At 56.5% G+C, this 16,613-nt stretch overlaps 1 protein-coding gene across 3 annotated transcripts in view; it reads left to right on the forward strand.

Annotated features, from left to right (window-relative positions):
* Window positions 1-15,283, forward strand: part of LOC116938431 (uncharacterized) — a 37,477-nt gene extending 22,194 nt beyond the window's left edge. For 2 of the 3 annotated variants that reach the window (XM_076057382.1, XM_076057380.1), the window contains 2 exons: window positions 3,340-4,636; window positions 9,190-15,283. In XM_076057382.1, coding sequence (XP_075913497.1) covers window positions 3,340-4,636; window positions 9,190-10,739 — 2,847 coding nt within the window. In that variant the 3' untranslated portion in view covers window positions 10,740-15,283. The remainder of the gene's footprint in view (window positions 1-3,339; window positions 4,637-9,189) is intronic. The other variant, XM_076057381.1, reaches the window with a different exon arrangement.
* The last annotated feature ends 1,330 nt before the right edge of the window (window positions 15,284-16,613 follow it).

Genomic DNA, 16,613 nt, shown 5'->3' on the forward strand with positions numbered 1-16,613 from the left:
GACTCACAGAGACCCACAGAGACCCACAGAGACCCACACAGAGACCCACAGAGAACCACAGAAACCCACAGAGACTCACAGAGACCCACAGAGACCCACAGAGACTCACAGAGACCCACAGAGACCCACAGAGACCCACAGAGACTCACAGAGACCCACAGAGACCCACAGAGACCCACAGAGACTCACAGAGACCCACAGAGAACCACAGAGACTCACAGAGACCCACAGAGACCCACGGAGACCAACAGCGACCCACAGAGACTCACAGAGACCCACAGACACTCGCAGAGACTCACAGCGACCCACAGAGACCCACAGAGACTCACAGACACCCACAGAGACCCACGAAGACCCACAGAGAACCACAGAGACTCACAGAGAACCACAGAGACTCACAGAGACACACAGAGACACACAGAGACCCACAGAGACCCACAGAGACTCACAGAGACTCACAGAGACCCACAGAGACCCATAGAAACCCACAGAGACCCACACAGCCTCACGCAGACTCACAGAGACCCGCAGAGACCCACAGAGACCCACAGAGGCCCACAGAGACCCACAGAGACTCACAGAGACCCACAGAGACTCACAGAGATCCACAGAGACCCACAAAGACTCACAGAGACCCACAGAGACTCACAGAGACCCACAGAAACCCACAGAGACCCACAGAGACCCACAGAGACTCGCAGAGACCCACAGAGACTCACAGAGACCCACAGAAACCCACAGAGACCCACAGAGACCCACAGAGACTCGCAGAGACCCACAGAGACCCACAGAGACCCACAGAGACCCACACAGAGACCTACAGAGACCCACACAGAGACCCACACAGAGACCCACAGAGACTCACAGAGACTCACAGAGACTCACAGAGACCCACAGAGACCCACACAGAGACCCACAGGCACCCACAGAGACCCACACAGAGACCCACAGAGACCCACACAGAGACCCACAGAGACCCACACAGAGACCCACACAGAGACCCACAGAGACCCACAGAGACCCACAGAGACCCACAGAGACTCACAGAGACCCACAGAGACTCACACAGACCCACAGAGACCCGCAGAGACCGACAGAGACTCACAGAGACTCACAGAGACCCACAGAGACCCACAAAGTCTCACAGAGACTCACAGGCACCCACAGAGACCCACACAGAGACCCACACAGACACCCACAGAGACCCACAGAGACCCACACAGAGACCCACAGAGACCCACAGAGACCCACAGAGACCCACACAGAGACCTACAGAGACCCACACAGAGACCCACACAGAGACCCACAGAGACTCACAAAGACTCACATAGACTCACAGAGACCCACAGAGACCCACACAGAGACCCACAGGCACCCACAGAGACCCACACAGAGACCCACAGAGACCCACAGAGACCCACAGAGACCCACACAGAGACCCACAGAGACCCACAGAGACCCACAGAGACCCACACAGAGACCTAGAGAGACCCACACAGAGACCCACAGAGACTCACAGAGACCCACAGAGACTCACAGAGACCCACAGAGACCCACAAAGTCTCACAGAGACTCACAGACACCCACAGAGACCCACAGAGACCCACACAGAGACCTAGAGAGACCCACACAGAGACCCACACAGAGACCCACAGAGACCCACAGAGACCCACAGAGACTCACAGAGACACACAGAGACCCACAGAGACCCACAGAGACTCACAGAGACTCACAGAGACCCACAGAGACTCACGGAGACCCACAGAGACTCACAGAGACCCACAGAGACTCACAGAGACCTACAGAGACTCACAGAGACCGACAGAGATCCACAGAGACTCACAGAGACTCACAGAGACCCACACAGAGACCCACAAAGACTCACACAGACTCATAGAGACCCACAGAGACTCACAGAGACCCACAGAGACCCACACAGAGACCCACACAGAGACCCACACAGACACCCACAGACACCCACAGAGACCCACAGAGACCCACACAGAGACCTACAAAGACACACAGAGACACACAGAGACCCACAGAGACCCACAGAGACTCACAGAGACTCACAGAGACCCACAGAGACCCATAGAAACCCACAGAGACCCACACAGCCTCACGCAGACTCACAGAGACCCACAGAGACCCACAGAGACCCGCAGAGACCCACAGAGACCCACAGAGACCCACAGAGACCCACAGAGACTCGCAGAGACCCACAGAGACCCACAGAGACTCACAGAGACCCACAGAGACTCACAGAGACCCACACAGAAACCCACAGAGACCCACAGAGACCCACAGAGACTCGCAGAGACCCACAGAGACCGACAGAGACTCACAGAGACTCACAGAGACCCACAGAGACCCACAAAGTCTCACAGAGACTCGCAGAGACCCACAGAGACCCACAGAGACCCACAGAGACCCACAGAGACCCACACAGAGACCCACAGAGACCCACAGAGACCCACACAGAGACCTACAGAGACCCACACAGAGACCCACACAGAGACCCACAGAGACTCACAGAGACTCACAGAGACTCACAGAGACCCACAGAGACCCACACAGAGACCCACAGAGACCCACACAGAGACCCACAGGCACCCACAGAGACCCACACAGAGACCCACAGAGACCCACACAGAGACCCACAGGCACCCACAGAGACCCACACAGAGACCCACAGAGACCCACACAGAGACCCACAGAGACCCACAGAGACCCACAGAGACCCACACAGAGACCTAGAGAGACCCACAGAGACCCACAGAGACCCACAGAGACTCACAGAGACACACAGAGACCCACAGAGACCCACAGAGACTCACAGAGACTCACGGAGACCCACAGAGACCCACAGAGACCCACAGAGACTCACAGAGACACACAGAGACCCACAGAGACTCACAGAGACCCACAGAGACTCACGGAGACCCACAGAGACTCACAGAGACCCACAGAGACTCACAGAGACTCACAGAGACTCACAGAGACACACAGAGACCCACAGAGACTCACAGAGACTCACAGAGACCCACAGAGACTCACGGAGACCCACAGAGACTCACAGAGACCCACAGAGACTCACAGAGACTCACAGAGACCGACAGAGATCCACAGAGACTCACAGAGACTCACAGAGACCCACACAGAGACCCACAAAGACTCACACAGACTCATAGAGACCCACAGACACCCACAGAGACCCACAGAGACCCACACAGACACCCACAGAGACTCACAGAGACCCACAGAGACTCACCGTGATTGGTCGGCCCCAGTGACTCACCTCCTCTACACCCGTCCCTTGCCCCGCCCCCTTTCTCACAGAAACAACAACAACAACTACAACATCAACATCAACAACAACAACAACATCAACTACAACAACAACAACAACAACCTGCCCATGATCACCATGGCGACAGCCACAACAAACCCAACCACTGCCACCGTGACGACCGTCACCGTGACGACCCCCACCGTGACCCCTATCACCGTGACCCCCATCACCGTGACCCCTATCACCGTGACCCCCGTCACCGTGACCCCCATCACCGTGACCCCCATCACCGTGACCCCCATCACCGTGACCCCCATCACCGTGACCCCCATCACCGTGACTACTACCACCTCGACCACAATCACCACCACCGTGACGGTGACTACCACCGTGATGATCACTGTGATCACCGGTACCGTGACGACCAGCACCGTGACCACCATCGTGATGATCACCGTGATCACCGTGATCACCGTGATCACCGGTACCGTGATCACCACCAGGACCACCGTGACCAGCACCGTGACTACCAGCACCAGCACCGTGACTACCACCACCAGCAGCAGCACCGTGACAAGCAGGGCGACGCCGTGGCGGTGCTGGCGATGGAGGACGGCGATGACTGCGGCTACGTTGGAGTCTTCAGCCTCGCCGGCAGCGGCGGTGTCGGTGGTGGTGGTGGTGGTGGTGGTGGCGGTGTTGGTGGTGGTGGTGGTGGTGTTGGTGGTGGCGGTGGTGGTGGTGGTGGTGGTGTCGGTGGGGGTGGCAGAGGTGGGAACCTGCCACCGGGCCTCCCGCCGACGCATCGTCCCACCACCACCGCCTCTGCTGCCACCGCCGCCACCTCCACCGCCTCCGCCTCCACCACCGCCTCCGCCGCCACCGCCTCCACCGCCTCCACCACCGCCTCCACTGCCTCCACCGCCTCCACCACCGCCTCCACTGCCTCCACCGCCTCCACCACCGCCACCACCGCCACCGCCTCTACCACCGCCTCCGCCTCCACTGCCTCCACCGCCTCCGCCACCACCACCGCCTCTGCCTCCACCGCCACCACCACTGCCACCGCCACCACCGCCTCCGCCGCCGCCACCACCGCCTCCACCGCCTCCAAGACGAAGACGTTCACCATCGGCGGGGGCAGCCGCCGCCTCCTGCAGCGCCAGCGGCAGCAGCGGCGGCAGCAGCAGCGGCGTCAGGAGCGGGGCAAGGGGCGTGTCAAGCAGCAGCAGCAGCAGCAGCAGCAGCAGCAGCAGCGGCAGCAGCGGCAGCGGCCGTGCGAGCGGAGGCAGCAGCACGGTGCCGGGCCGTGGGGTGGTGGTGGTGGTGGTGGCGGTGAAGCCGGTACGGAGACAGCGGTGGTGGTGGTTGTGCTTGTGGTGGTGGTGGTTGTTGTGGTGGTGGTTGTGGTTGTTGTGGTGGTGGTTGTTGTGGTGGTGGTGGTGGTTGTGGTGGTGGTGGTGGTTGTGGTGGTGGTGGTGGTTGTGGTGGTGGTTGTGGTGGTGGTGGTGGTGGTGGTGGTTGTTATTGTGATGGTGGTGGTAGTGTGTTCATCCGATGGTGGTGAGACTCAGGGTGTTGCAGAGACTCAGGGTGTAGCAGAGACTCAGGGTGTAGTAGAGACTCAGGATGTAGTAGAGACTCAGGGCCTAGTAGAGACTCAGGGTGTAGTAGAGACTCATAGGCTAGAGACTCCGGGTGTAGTAGAGACTCAGGCTGTAGCAGAGACTCAGGATGTAGCAGAGACTCAGGCTGTAGCAGAGACTCAGGATGTAGCAGAGACACAGGGCCTAGTGGAGACTCAGGGTGTAGCAGAGAGTCAGGGCCTAGCAGAGACTCAGGCTGTAGCAGAGACTCAGGGTGTAGTAGAGACTCAGGGTCTAGCAGAGACTCAGGGCCTAGTAGAGACTCAGGGTGTAGTAGAGACTCAGGCTGTAGCAGAGACTCAGGGTGTAGCAGAGACTCAGGGCCTAGTGGACTCAGGGTGTAGTAGAGACTCAGGCTGTAGCAGAGACTCAGGATGTAGCAGAGACTCAGGCTGTAGCAGAGACTCAGGGTGTAGCAGAGACTCAGGGTGTAGCAGAGATTCAGGATGTAGTAGAGACTCAGGCTGTAGCAGAGACTCCGGGTGTAGTAGAGACTCAGGCTGTAGCAGAGACTCAGGATGTAGCAGAGACTCAGGCTGTAGCAGAGACTCAGGATGTAGCAGAGACACAGGGCCTAGTGGAGACTCAGGGTGTAGCAGAGAGTCAGGGCCTAGCAGAGACTCAGGCTGTAGCAGAGACTCAGGGTGTAGTAGAGACTCAGGGTCTAGCAGAGACTCAGGGCCTAGTAGAGACTCAGGGTGTAGTAGAGACTCAGGCTGTAGCAGAGACTCAGGGTGTAGCAGAGACTCAGGGCCTAGTGGACTCAGGGTGTAGTAGAGACTCAGGCTGTAGCAGAGACTCAGGATGTAGCAGAGACTCAGGCTGTAGCAGAGACTCAGGGTGTAGCAGAGACTCAGGGTGTAGCAGAGACTCAGGATGTAGTAGAGACTCAGGCTGTAGCAGAGACTCCGGGTGTAGTAGAGACTCAGGCTGTAGCAGAGACTCAGGATGTAGCAGAGACTCAGGCTGTAGCAGAGACTCAGGATGTAGTAGAGACTCAGGCTGTAGCAGAGACTCAGGCTGTAGCAGAGATTCAGGGTGTAGTAGAGACTCAGGCTGTAGTGGAGACTCAGGGTGTAGTAGAGACTCAGGGTGTAGTAGAGACTCAGGGTGTAGTAGAGACTCAGGGTGTAGTAGAGACTCAGGATGTAGCAGAGACTCAGGGTGTAGTAGAGACTCAGGGTGTAGTAGAGACTCAAGGTGTAGCAGAGACTCAGGGTTTAGTAGAGACTCAGGGTGTAGTAGAGACTCAGGGTATAGCAGAGACTCAGGCTGTAGCAGAGACTCAGGGTGTGGCAGAGACTCAGGGTGTAGTAGAGACTCAGGGTGTAGCAGAGACTCAGGATGTAGCAGAGACTCAGGGTGTAGTAGAGACTCAGGGTGTAGTAGAGACTCAGGGTGTAGTAGAGACTCAGGGTGTAGTAGAGACTCAGGGTGTAGTAGAGACGCAGGGTGTAGCAGAGAGTCAGGGCCTAGCAGAGACTCAGGGTGTAGCAGAGACTCAGGGTCTAGTAGAGACTCAGGCTGTAGCAGAGACTCAGGGTGTAGTAGAGACTCAGGGTGTAGTAGAGACTCAGGGTGTAGAGACTCAGGGTGTAGTAGAGACTCAGGGCCTAGTAGAGACTCAGGGTCTAGTAGAGACTGAGGGTGTAGTAGACACTCAGGGTGTAGTAGAGACTCAGGGTGTAGTAGAGACTCAGGTTGTAGCAGAGACTCAGGGTGTAGCAGAGACTCAGGGTGTAGTAGAGACTCAGGGCCTAGTAGAGACTCAGGGTGTAGCAGAGACTCAGGGTGTAGTAGAGACTCAGGGTGTTGTAGAGACTCAGGGTCTAGTGGACTCAGGGTGTAGTAGAGACTCAGGCTGTAGCAGAGACTCAGGATGTAGCAGAGACTCCGGGTGTAGTAGAGACTCAGGCTGTAGCAGAGACTCAGGGTGTAGTAGAGACTCTGGGTGTAGCAGAGACTCAGGGTGTAGTAGAGACTCAGGGTGTAGCAGAGACTCAGGGTGTAGCAGAGACTCCGGGTGTAGTAGAGACTCAGGGTGTACCAGAGACTCAGGGTGTAGCAGAGACTCCGGGTGTAGTAGAGACTCATAGGCTAGAGACTTAGGGTGTAGTAGAGACTCAGCATGTAGTATAGACTCAGGGTGTAGTAGAGACTCATAGTTTAGAGACTCAGGGTGTAGCAGAGACTGAGGATGTAGCAGAGACTCAGGATGTAGCAGAGACTCCGGGTGTAGTAGAGACTCAGGCTGTAGCAGAGACTCAGGATGTAGCAGAGACTCCGGGTGTAGTAGAGACTCAGGCTGTAGCAGAGACTCAGGATGTAGCAGAGACTCCGGGTGTAGTAGAGACTCAGGGTGTAGCAGAGACTCAGGGTGTAGCAGAGACTCCGGGTGTAGTAGAGACTCAGGGTGTAGCAGAGACTCAGGGTGTAGCAGAGACTCCGGGTGTAGTAGAGACTCATAGGCTAGAGACTTAGGGTGTAGTAGAGACTCAGCATGTAGTATAGACTCAGGGTGTAGTAGAGACTCATAGTTTAGAGACTCAGGGTGTAGCAGAGACTGAGGATGTAGCAGAGACTCAGGATGTAGCAGAGACTCCGGGTGTAGTAGAGACTCAGGCTGTAGCAGAGACTCAGGATGTAGCAGAGACTCCGGGTGTAGTAGAGACTCAGGCTGTAGCAGAGACTCAGGCTGTAGCAGAGACTCAGGCTGTAGCAGAGACTCAGGGTGTAGCAGAGACTCAGGATGTAGCAGAGACTCAGGCTGTAGCAGAGACTCAGGGTGTAGTAGAGGAGACTCAGGGTGTAGTAGAGACTCAGGGTGTAGCAGAGACTCAGGGTCAGGCAGAGACTCAGGATGTAGCAGAGACGCAGGGCCTAGTGGACTCAGGATGTAGCAGAGACTCAGGATGTAGCAGAGACTCAGGGCCTAGTGGACTCAGGATGTAGCAGAGACTCAGGCTGTAGCAGAGACTCAGGCTGTAGCAGAGACTCAGGGTGTAGTAGAGACTCAGGGCCTAGTAGAGACTCAGGCTGTAGCAGAGACAGCATGTAGCAGAGACTCAGGCTGTAGCAGAGACTCAGGCTGTAGCAGAGACTCAGGGTGTAGTAGAGACTCAGGGTGTTGTAGAGGCTCAGGGTGTAGCAGAGACTCAGGATGTAGCAGAGACTCAGGATGTAGCAGAGACTCAGGCTGTAGCAGAGACTCAGGCTGTAGCAGAGACTCAGGGTGTAGCAGAGACTCAGGGTGTAGCAGAGACTCAGGCTGTAGCAGAGACTCAGGATGTAGTAGAGACTCAGGCTGTAGCAGAGACTCAGCGTGTAGTAGAGACTCATAAGCTAGAGACTTAGGGTGTAGTAGAGACTCAGCATGTAGTATAGACTCAGGGTGTAGTAGAGACTCATAGTCTAGAGACTCAGGGTGTAGTAGAGACTCAGGGTGTAGTAGAGACTCAGGCTGTAGCAGAGACTCAGGGTGTAGTAGAGAATCATAGTTTAGAGACTCAGGCTGTAGCAGAGACTCAGGATGTAGCAGAGACTCAGGGTGTAGTAGAGACTCACGGTGTAGCAGAGACTCAGGGTGTAGTAGAGACTCATAGTCTAGAGACTCAGGGTGTAGTAGAGACTCAGGGTGTAGTAGAGACTCAGGGTGTAGTAGAGACTCAGGGTCTAGCAGAGACTCAGGGTGTAGTAGAGACTCATAGGCTAGAGACTTAGGGTGTAGTAGAGACTCAGGGTGTAGTAGAGACTCAGGGTGTAGTAGAGACTCAGGGTGTAGTAGAGACTCATAGGCTAGAGACTTAGGGTGTAGTAGAGACTCAAGGTGTAGCAGAGACTTAGGGTGTAGTAGAGACTCAGGGTCTAGCAGAGACTCAGGGCCTAGTAGAGATTCAGGGTGTAGCAGAGACTCAGGGCCTAGTGGACTCAGGGTGTAGTAGAGACTCAGGGTGTAGCAGAGACTCAGGGTGTAGTAGAGACTCAGGGTGTAGCAGAGACTCAGGGTGTAGTATAGACTCAGGGTCTAGTAGAGACTCATAGTTTAGAGACTCAGGCTGTAGCAGAGACTCAGGCTGTAGCAGAGACTCAGGCTGTAGCAGAGACTCAGGATGTAGCAGAGGCTCAAGATGTAGCAGAGACTCACGAAAACACATTGACAGAGCGCCCCATTGGACGTCCCAGTGACTCTCCCCTCCCCCCTTCCCTCCCTCCCTCCCTCCCTCCCCCCTCCCCCCTCCCCCTCCTCCGCAGCCTTCCACCCGGTTGACCCCACCACCACCACCACCACCACCACCACCACCACCACCGCCACCACCGCCTCGTCTCACCACCCTCCTCCACCGCCTCCTCCACCGCCTCCTCCACCGCCTCCTCCACCGCCTCCTCCACCGCCTCCCCCTCCTCCGCCGCTTCGCCTCCGCGGCGCCCTCCTCCGCTCGTACCTCTGCAGCGTGGCTCTGCGAGCGGCCCTCGAGGCGGCCTCCTCAGCGGCGCAGTACTGCCTCTACGGCCTCCGCCTGGACCCGCTGCACCGCTGCGGGCGGCCGCCGTGCCCGGGGGCCGTCGACTGCTTCGTGTCGCGCCCCACCGAGAAGAACGTCTTCGGCCTGCTCATGTACGCCCTCTCGGCGCTGTCGCTGGCGCTCAGCGCTGCAGAGGTGGCCCACGTCGTCCTGGGGCGGTGGCGACGGCGACGGCGACGGAGGCTCAGGCTGAGGCTGAGGCTGCTGACCGGCGATGGCGGCGATGGCGGCGTGGTCGTGGTTCGGTTGCCGTCGCCGCTGCCGGGGGCTTCGGCCGCCGCCGCCGCCGCCGGTGGTGGTGGTGGTGGCCGGGACGACGACGATGGCGGAGGAGGAGGTGGAGGAGGAGGAGGAGGAGGAGGCGGAGGAGGAGGAGGAGGAGGAGGAGGCGGAGGAGGAGGAGGAGGAGGTCAAGGAGGCGGGTCCCGAGCGGCCGTGGGGATGAGGCGACGTCGATTCTTCGCCGCTCCCCACCCCTTCGACGACGCCGAAGCCGCCCCGTCGGAGTCTCCGTCGGAGTCTCCGTCGGCGTCGGCAGCCCCCGGCTCTTCGCCGCGGGCGGTGGCTCGCTCGCCCACGTACGAGACCGTCGGTGAGGAGGAGGAGGACGACGAGGATGAGGAGGAGGATGAGGAGGAGGAGGAGGAGGATGATGAGGAGGAGGATGAGGAGGAGGCGGCGGGGAACGGCCGCCGGGAGCCGCCACGCCTCGGCGGGGCGGCGGCCGCGCCGCAGGGGCGGCCGTCTTCGTCGTCGCCTGCGGGCGTCCCGACGCCCCCGGCCTCGGGCGGGGGCGGGCGAGGCGGCGGGAGAGGCGGAGGAGGAGGTGGAGGAGGAGGACGAGGAGGAGGAGGAGGTGGAGGAGGAGGAGGCAGAGGAGGAGGAGGAGGAGGAGGAGGAGGACGAGGCGGAGGAGGAGGAGGAGGAGGAGGAGGAGGCGGAGGAGGAGGAGGAGGTGGCGGGAGAGAAGGCGGAGGAGGTGGAGGAGGAGGATTAGGAGGCAGAGGAGGAGGCGGACGAGGAGGAGGAGGAGGAGGCAGAGGAGGAGGAGGAGGAGGAGGAGGAGGAGGAGGCGGAGGAGGTGGAGACCTGGCCAGGCTGGCTCGCCAGCAGAACCGTGCCAACGAGCGCAAGTCTACGAGCCTAGGCCGAGGCTCGGGGCCCGGCGCTCCGGACAGCCTGGGCTCGCCTGCGCGGCCCGGCCCGCCGGGGAGCGACAGCGGCTCCGGCGGTGGCCGGCAGCGGCGGAGCCCGAGGGAGGACGACCTCTCCGTGTGACGGGGATGTTGACGTCCTCGCCACGGATACAGGAGGTCCGTGGGTTCGATCCAGGACCCTGTGAGATGTTGAATATCTCGCCTGGTCTACAGGAGGTCCGTGGGTTCGATCCCCGACCCTGTGAGATGTTGACTGCCTCGCCTGGACTACATGAGGTCCGTGGGTTTGATCCCGGACCCTGTGAGATGTTGACGTCCTCGCTACGGATACAGGAGGTCGTGGGTTCTAGCCCTGACCCTGTGAGATGTTGACTGCCTCGCCTGGACTACAGGAGGTCGTGGGTTCGATCACGGACCCTGTGAGGTGTTGACTACCTCGCCTGGTCTACAGGAGGTCGTGGGTTCGATCCCAGACCCTGTGAGATGTTGACTGCCTCGCCTGGTCTACAGGAGGTCGTGGGTTCGATCCCAGACCCTGTGAGATGTTGACGTCCTAGCCTGGTCTACAGGAGGTCGTGGGTTCCATCCCAGACCCTGAGAGATGTTGACTGCCTCGCCATGGATACAGGAGGTCGTGGGTTCTAGCCCTGACCCTGTGAGATGTTGACTATCTCGCCTGGTCTGCAGGAGGTCGTGAGTTAAACCTCAGACCCTGTGAGATGTTGACTGCCTCGCCTGGTCTACAGGAGGTCGTGGGTTCGATCACGGACCCTGTGAGATGTTGACTACCTCGCCTGGTCTACAGGAGGTCGTGGGTTCGATCCACGACCCTATGAGGTGTTGACTACCTCGCCTGGTCTACAGGAGGTCGTGGGTACGATCCCAGACCCTGTGAGATGTTGACTACCTCGCCTGGTCTACAGGAGGTCGTGGGTTCGATCCCAGACCCTGTGAGATGTTGAATACCTCGCCTGGCCGACAGGAGGTCGTGGGTTCGATCCAGGACCCTGTGAGATGTTGACTACCTCGCCTGGTCTACAGGAGGTCGTGGGTACGATCCCAGACCCTGTGAGATGTTGACTACCTCGCCTGGTCTACAGGAGGTCGTGGGTTCTATCACGGACCCTGTGAGATGTTGACTACCTCGCCTGGTCTACAGGAGGTCGTGGGATCGATCACGGACCCTGTGAGGTGTTAGCTACCTCGCCTGGTATACAGGAGGTCGTGGGTTCGATCCCAGACCCTGTGAGATGTTGACTACCTCGCCTGGTCTACAGCAGGTCGTGGGTTCAACCTCAGACCCTGTGAGATGTTGACTACCACGCCTGGTCTACAGGAGGTCGTGGGTTCAACCTCAGACCCTGCGAGATGTTGACTACCTCGCCTGGTATACAGGAGGTCGTGGGTTCGATCCCTGACCCTGTGAGATGTTGACTACCTCGCCTGGTCTACAGCAGGTCGTGGGTTCGATCCCTGACCCTGCGAGATGTTGACTACCTCGCCTGGTCTACAGGAGGTCGTGAGTGCTGCTGCTGTGTATTTGGAGTCTGCCTCTCCCTGTGTTTCTCTCCCCGTGGTGATCACGGACGAGATTGGTTTTTATTCTGCTCATGAGCAATAGCGGCTGAGCGGACTCTTACCTTGCAAGATCTACGAATAGCTTAGCTTCAGTCTGGGTCTCGGTGGGTCTCTGTGACTGTGAGGCTCTGTGGGTCTCTATGAGTATGGGTCTCTATGGGTCTATATGAGTCTCTATGAGTGTGGGTCTCTGTGGGTCTCTATGGGTCTCTGTGGGTCTCTATGAGTGTGGGTCTCTGTGGGTCTCTATGAGTGTGGGTCTCTGTGGGTCTCTATGGGTCTCTATGGGTCTCTGTGGGTCTCTATGAGTATGGGTCTCTATGGGTCTATATGGGTCTCTATGAGTGTGGGTTTCTATGAGTATGGGTCTCTATGGGTCTCTATGAGTGTGGGTCTCTATGGGTCTATATGAGTCTCTATGAGTGTGGGTCTCTGTGGGTCTCTATGAGTATGGGTCTCTGTGGGTCTCTATTAGTATGGGTCTCTGTGGGTCTCTGTGGGTCTCTATGAGTGTGGGTCTCTGTGGGTCTCTATGGGTCTCTATGGGTCTCTGTGGGTTTCTATGAGTGTGGGTCTATATGGGTCTCTGTGGGTCTCTATGAGTATGGGTCTCTGTGGGTCTCTATGAGTATGGGTCTCTGTGGGTCTCTATGGGTCTCTGTGGGTTTCTATGAGTGTGGGTCTATATGGGTCTCTGTGGGTCTCTATGAGTGTGGGTCTCTGTGGGTCTCTATGAGTATGGGTCTCTGTGGGTCTCTATGAGTATGGGTCTCTGTGGGTCTCTATGGGTCTCTGTGGGTTTCTATGAGTGTGGGTCTATATGGGTCTCTGTGGGTCTCTATGAGTGTGGGTCTCTGTGGGTCTCTATGAGTGTGGGTCTCTGTGGGTCTCTATGAGTGTGGGTCTCTGTGGGTCTCTATGGGTCTCTGTGGGTCTCTATGAGTGTGGGTGTCTGTGGGTCTCTATTAGTAAGGGTCTCTGTGGGTCTCTATGAGTGTGGGTCTCTGTGGGTCTCTATGGGTCTCTGTGGGTCTCTATGAGTGTGGGTGTCTGTGGGTCTCTATTAGTAAGGGTCTCTGTGGGTCTCTATGAGTATGGGTCTCTGTGGGTCTCTATTAGTATGGGTCTCTGTGGGTCTCTATGGGTCTCTATGGGTCTCTGTGAGTATGGGTCTCTGTGGATCTCTATGAGTATGGGTCTCTGTGGGTCTCTATGGGTCTCTGTGGGTTTCTATGAGTGTGGGTCTATATGGGTCTCTGTGGGTCTCTATGAGTGTGGGTCTCTGTGGGTCTCTATGAGTGTGGGTCTCTGTGGGTCTCTATGAGTGTGGGTCTCTGTGGGTCTCTATGGGTCTCTGTGGGTCTCTATGAGTGTGGGTGTCTGTGGGTCTCTATTAGTAAGGGTCTCTGTGGGTCTCTATGAGTGTGGGTCTCTGTGGGTCTCTATGAGTGTGGGTCTCTGTGGGTCTCTATGGGTCTCTGTGGGTCTCTATGAGTGTGGGTGTCTGTGGGTCTCTATTAGTAAGGGTCTCTGTGGGTCTCTATGAGTGTGGGTCTCTGTGGGTCTCTGTGGGTCTCTATGAGTGTGGGTCTCTGTGGGTCTCTATGAGTGTGGGTCTCTGTGGGTCTCTGTGGGTCTCTATGGGTCTCTGTGGGTCTCTATTAGTATGGGTCTCTATGGGTCTCTGTGGGTTTCTATTAGTATGGGTCTCTGTGGGTCTCTATGAGTATGGGTCTCTGTGGGTCTCTATGAGTATGGGTCTCTGTGGGTCTCTATGAGTATGGGTCTCTGTGGGTCTCTATGAGTGTGGGTCTCTGTGAGTCTCTATGAGTATGGGTCTCTGTGGGTCTCTATGAGTGTGGGTCTCTGTGAGTCTCTGTGAGTGTGGGTCTCTGTGGGTCTCTATGAGTGTGGGTCTCTGTGCGTCTCTATGGGTCTCTGTGGCTCTCTATGAGTATGGGTCTATATGGGTCTCTATGGGTCTCTGTGGGTCTCTATGAGTATGGGTCTCTGTGGGTCCCTATGAGTGTGGGTCTCTGTGGGTTTCTATGAGTGTGGGTCTATATTGGTCTCTATGGGTCTCTGTGGGTCTCTATGAGTGTGGGTCTCTATGAGTATGGGTCTCTATGGGTCTCTATGAGTATGGGTCTCTATGAGTATGGGTCTCTGTGGGTCCCTATGAGTAGGGTCTGTGTGGGTCTCCATGAGTGTGGGTCTCTGTGGGTCTCTATGAGTGTGGGTCTCTATGAGTATGGGTCTCTATGGGTCTCTATGAGTGTGGGTCTCTATGAGTTTGGGTCTCTATGAGTATGGGTCTCTATGAGTATGGGTCTCTGTGGGTCTCTATGAGTCTCTATGAGTATGGGTCTCTATGAGTGTGGGTATCTGTGGGTCTCTATGAGTATGGGTCTCTGTGGGTCTCTATGAGTGTGGGTCTCTATGGGTCTCTGTGGGTCTCTATGAGTATGGGTCTCTGTGGGTCTCTGTGGGTCTCTATGAGTATGGGTCTCTATGGGTCTCTATGGGTCTCTATGAGTGTGGGTCTCTATGGGTATCTATGGGTCTCTATGGGTATCTATGAGTCTGTGTGGGTCTTGGTGGGTCTCTAAGGGTCTCTATGCATCACTGTGGGTCTCCATGATTATAATCTATGAGTCTCTGTGGGTCTCTATGGGTATCTATGAGTCTCTGTGGGTCTTGGTGGGTCTCTAAGGGTCTCTATGCATCACTGTGGGTCTCTATGATTATAAACTATGAGTCTATGTGGGTCTCTATGGGTATCTATGAGTCTCTGTGGGTCTTGGTGGGTCTCTAAGCGTCTCTATGGATCACTGTGGGTCTCTATGATTATAAACTACGAGTCTCTGTGGGTCTCTAACAGTCTCTATGGATCACTGTGGGTCTCTATGATTATAATCTATGAGTCTATGTGGGTCTCTATGGGTATCTATGAGTCTCTGTGGGTCTTGGTGGGTCTCTAAGGGTCTCTATGATTCACTGTAGGTCTCTATGATTATAATCTAATTTTGCTCATTTTCCGGCCTTACAGCTGTTCAGTGAAATAAATAATAAACTGTGAGAGAAACCTCTTGTGGTGGTGATGGTGGTGGTGGTGGTTATGGTGGTGGTGATGGTGGTGATGGTGATGGTGGTGATGGTGATGGTGGTGATGGTGGTGATGGTGGTGGTGGTGGTGATAGTGGTGATGTTGGTGGTGATGATGGTGATGGTGGTGATGGTGGTGATGATGGTGATGGTGATGGTGGTGATGGTGGTGATGGTGGTGGTGATGGTGGTGATGGTGGTGATGGTGGTGGTGATGGTGGTGGTGATGGTGGTGATGGTGGTGGTCGTGGTGATAGTGGTGATGGTGGTGGTGATGATGGTGGTGATGGTGGTCATGGTGGTGGTGATGGTGGTGATGGTGGTGGTGATGGTGGTGATGGTAGTGATGGTGATGGTGGTGATGGTGGTGGTGGTGATGGTGGTGATGGTGGTGGTCATGGTGGTGATGGTGATGATGGTGGTGGTGATGGTGGTGATGGTGGTGGTGATGGTCGTGATGGTGATGGTGGTGATGATGATGGTGATGGTGGTGGTGATGGTGGTGATGATGGTGGTGATGATGGTGGTGGTGATGATAGTGGTGATGGTGATGGTGGTGATGGTGATCGTGATGATGGTGGTGGTGATGATGGTGGTGGTGATGGTGGTGATGGTGGTGATGGTGATGGTAGTGGTGATGGTGGCGATGGTGGTGATGGTGGTGGTGATGGTAATGGTGGTGGTCATGGTGGTGGTGATGGTGGTGGTGGTGATGCTGGTGATGGTGATGGTGGTGATGGTTGTGATGGTGATGGTGGTGATGGTGGTGATGGTGGTGGTGGTGATGGTGGTGATGGTGGTGGTGATGGTGGTGATGGTGGTGATGATGGTGGTGATGATGGTGGTGGTGATGGTGGTGATAGTGGTGATGGTGGTGGTGATGATGGTGATGGTGGTGATGATGGTGATGGTGGTGGTGATGGTGGTGATGGTGGTGATGGTGGTGATGATGGTGGTGATAGTGGTGATGATGGTGGTGATGGTGGTGGTGGTGATAGTGGTGATGGTGGTGGTGATGATGGTGGTGATGGTGATGGTGGTGATGGTGGTGATGGTGGTGGTGATGGTGGTGATGGTGGTGGTGATGATGGTGATGGTGGTGATGATGGTGGTGATGGTGGTGATGGTGGTGATGGTGGTGGTGATGGTGGTGATGGTGGTGATGGTGATGGTGGTGGTCATGGTGGTGGTGATGGTGGTGATGGTGGTGGTGATGATGGTGGTGATGGTACTGATGGTGATGGTGGTGATGGTGGTGGTGATGGTGGTGGTGGTGATGGTGGTGATGGTGGTGGTGATAGTGGTGATGGTG

This window comes from Petromyzon marinus, chromosome 82 (genome assembly GCF_048934315.1).
Source record: "Petromyzon marinus isolate PM22_M1 ecotype Great Lakes invasive population chromosome 82, UKy_Petmar_22M1.pri1.0, whole genome shotgun sequence".
Taxonomy (NCBI): domain Eukaryota; kingdom Metazoa; phylum Chordata; class Hyperoartia; order Petromyzontiformes; family Petromyzontidae; genus Petromyzon; species Petromyzon marinus.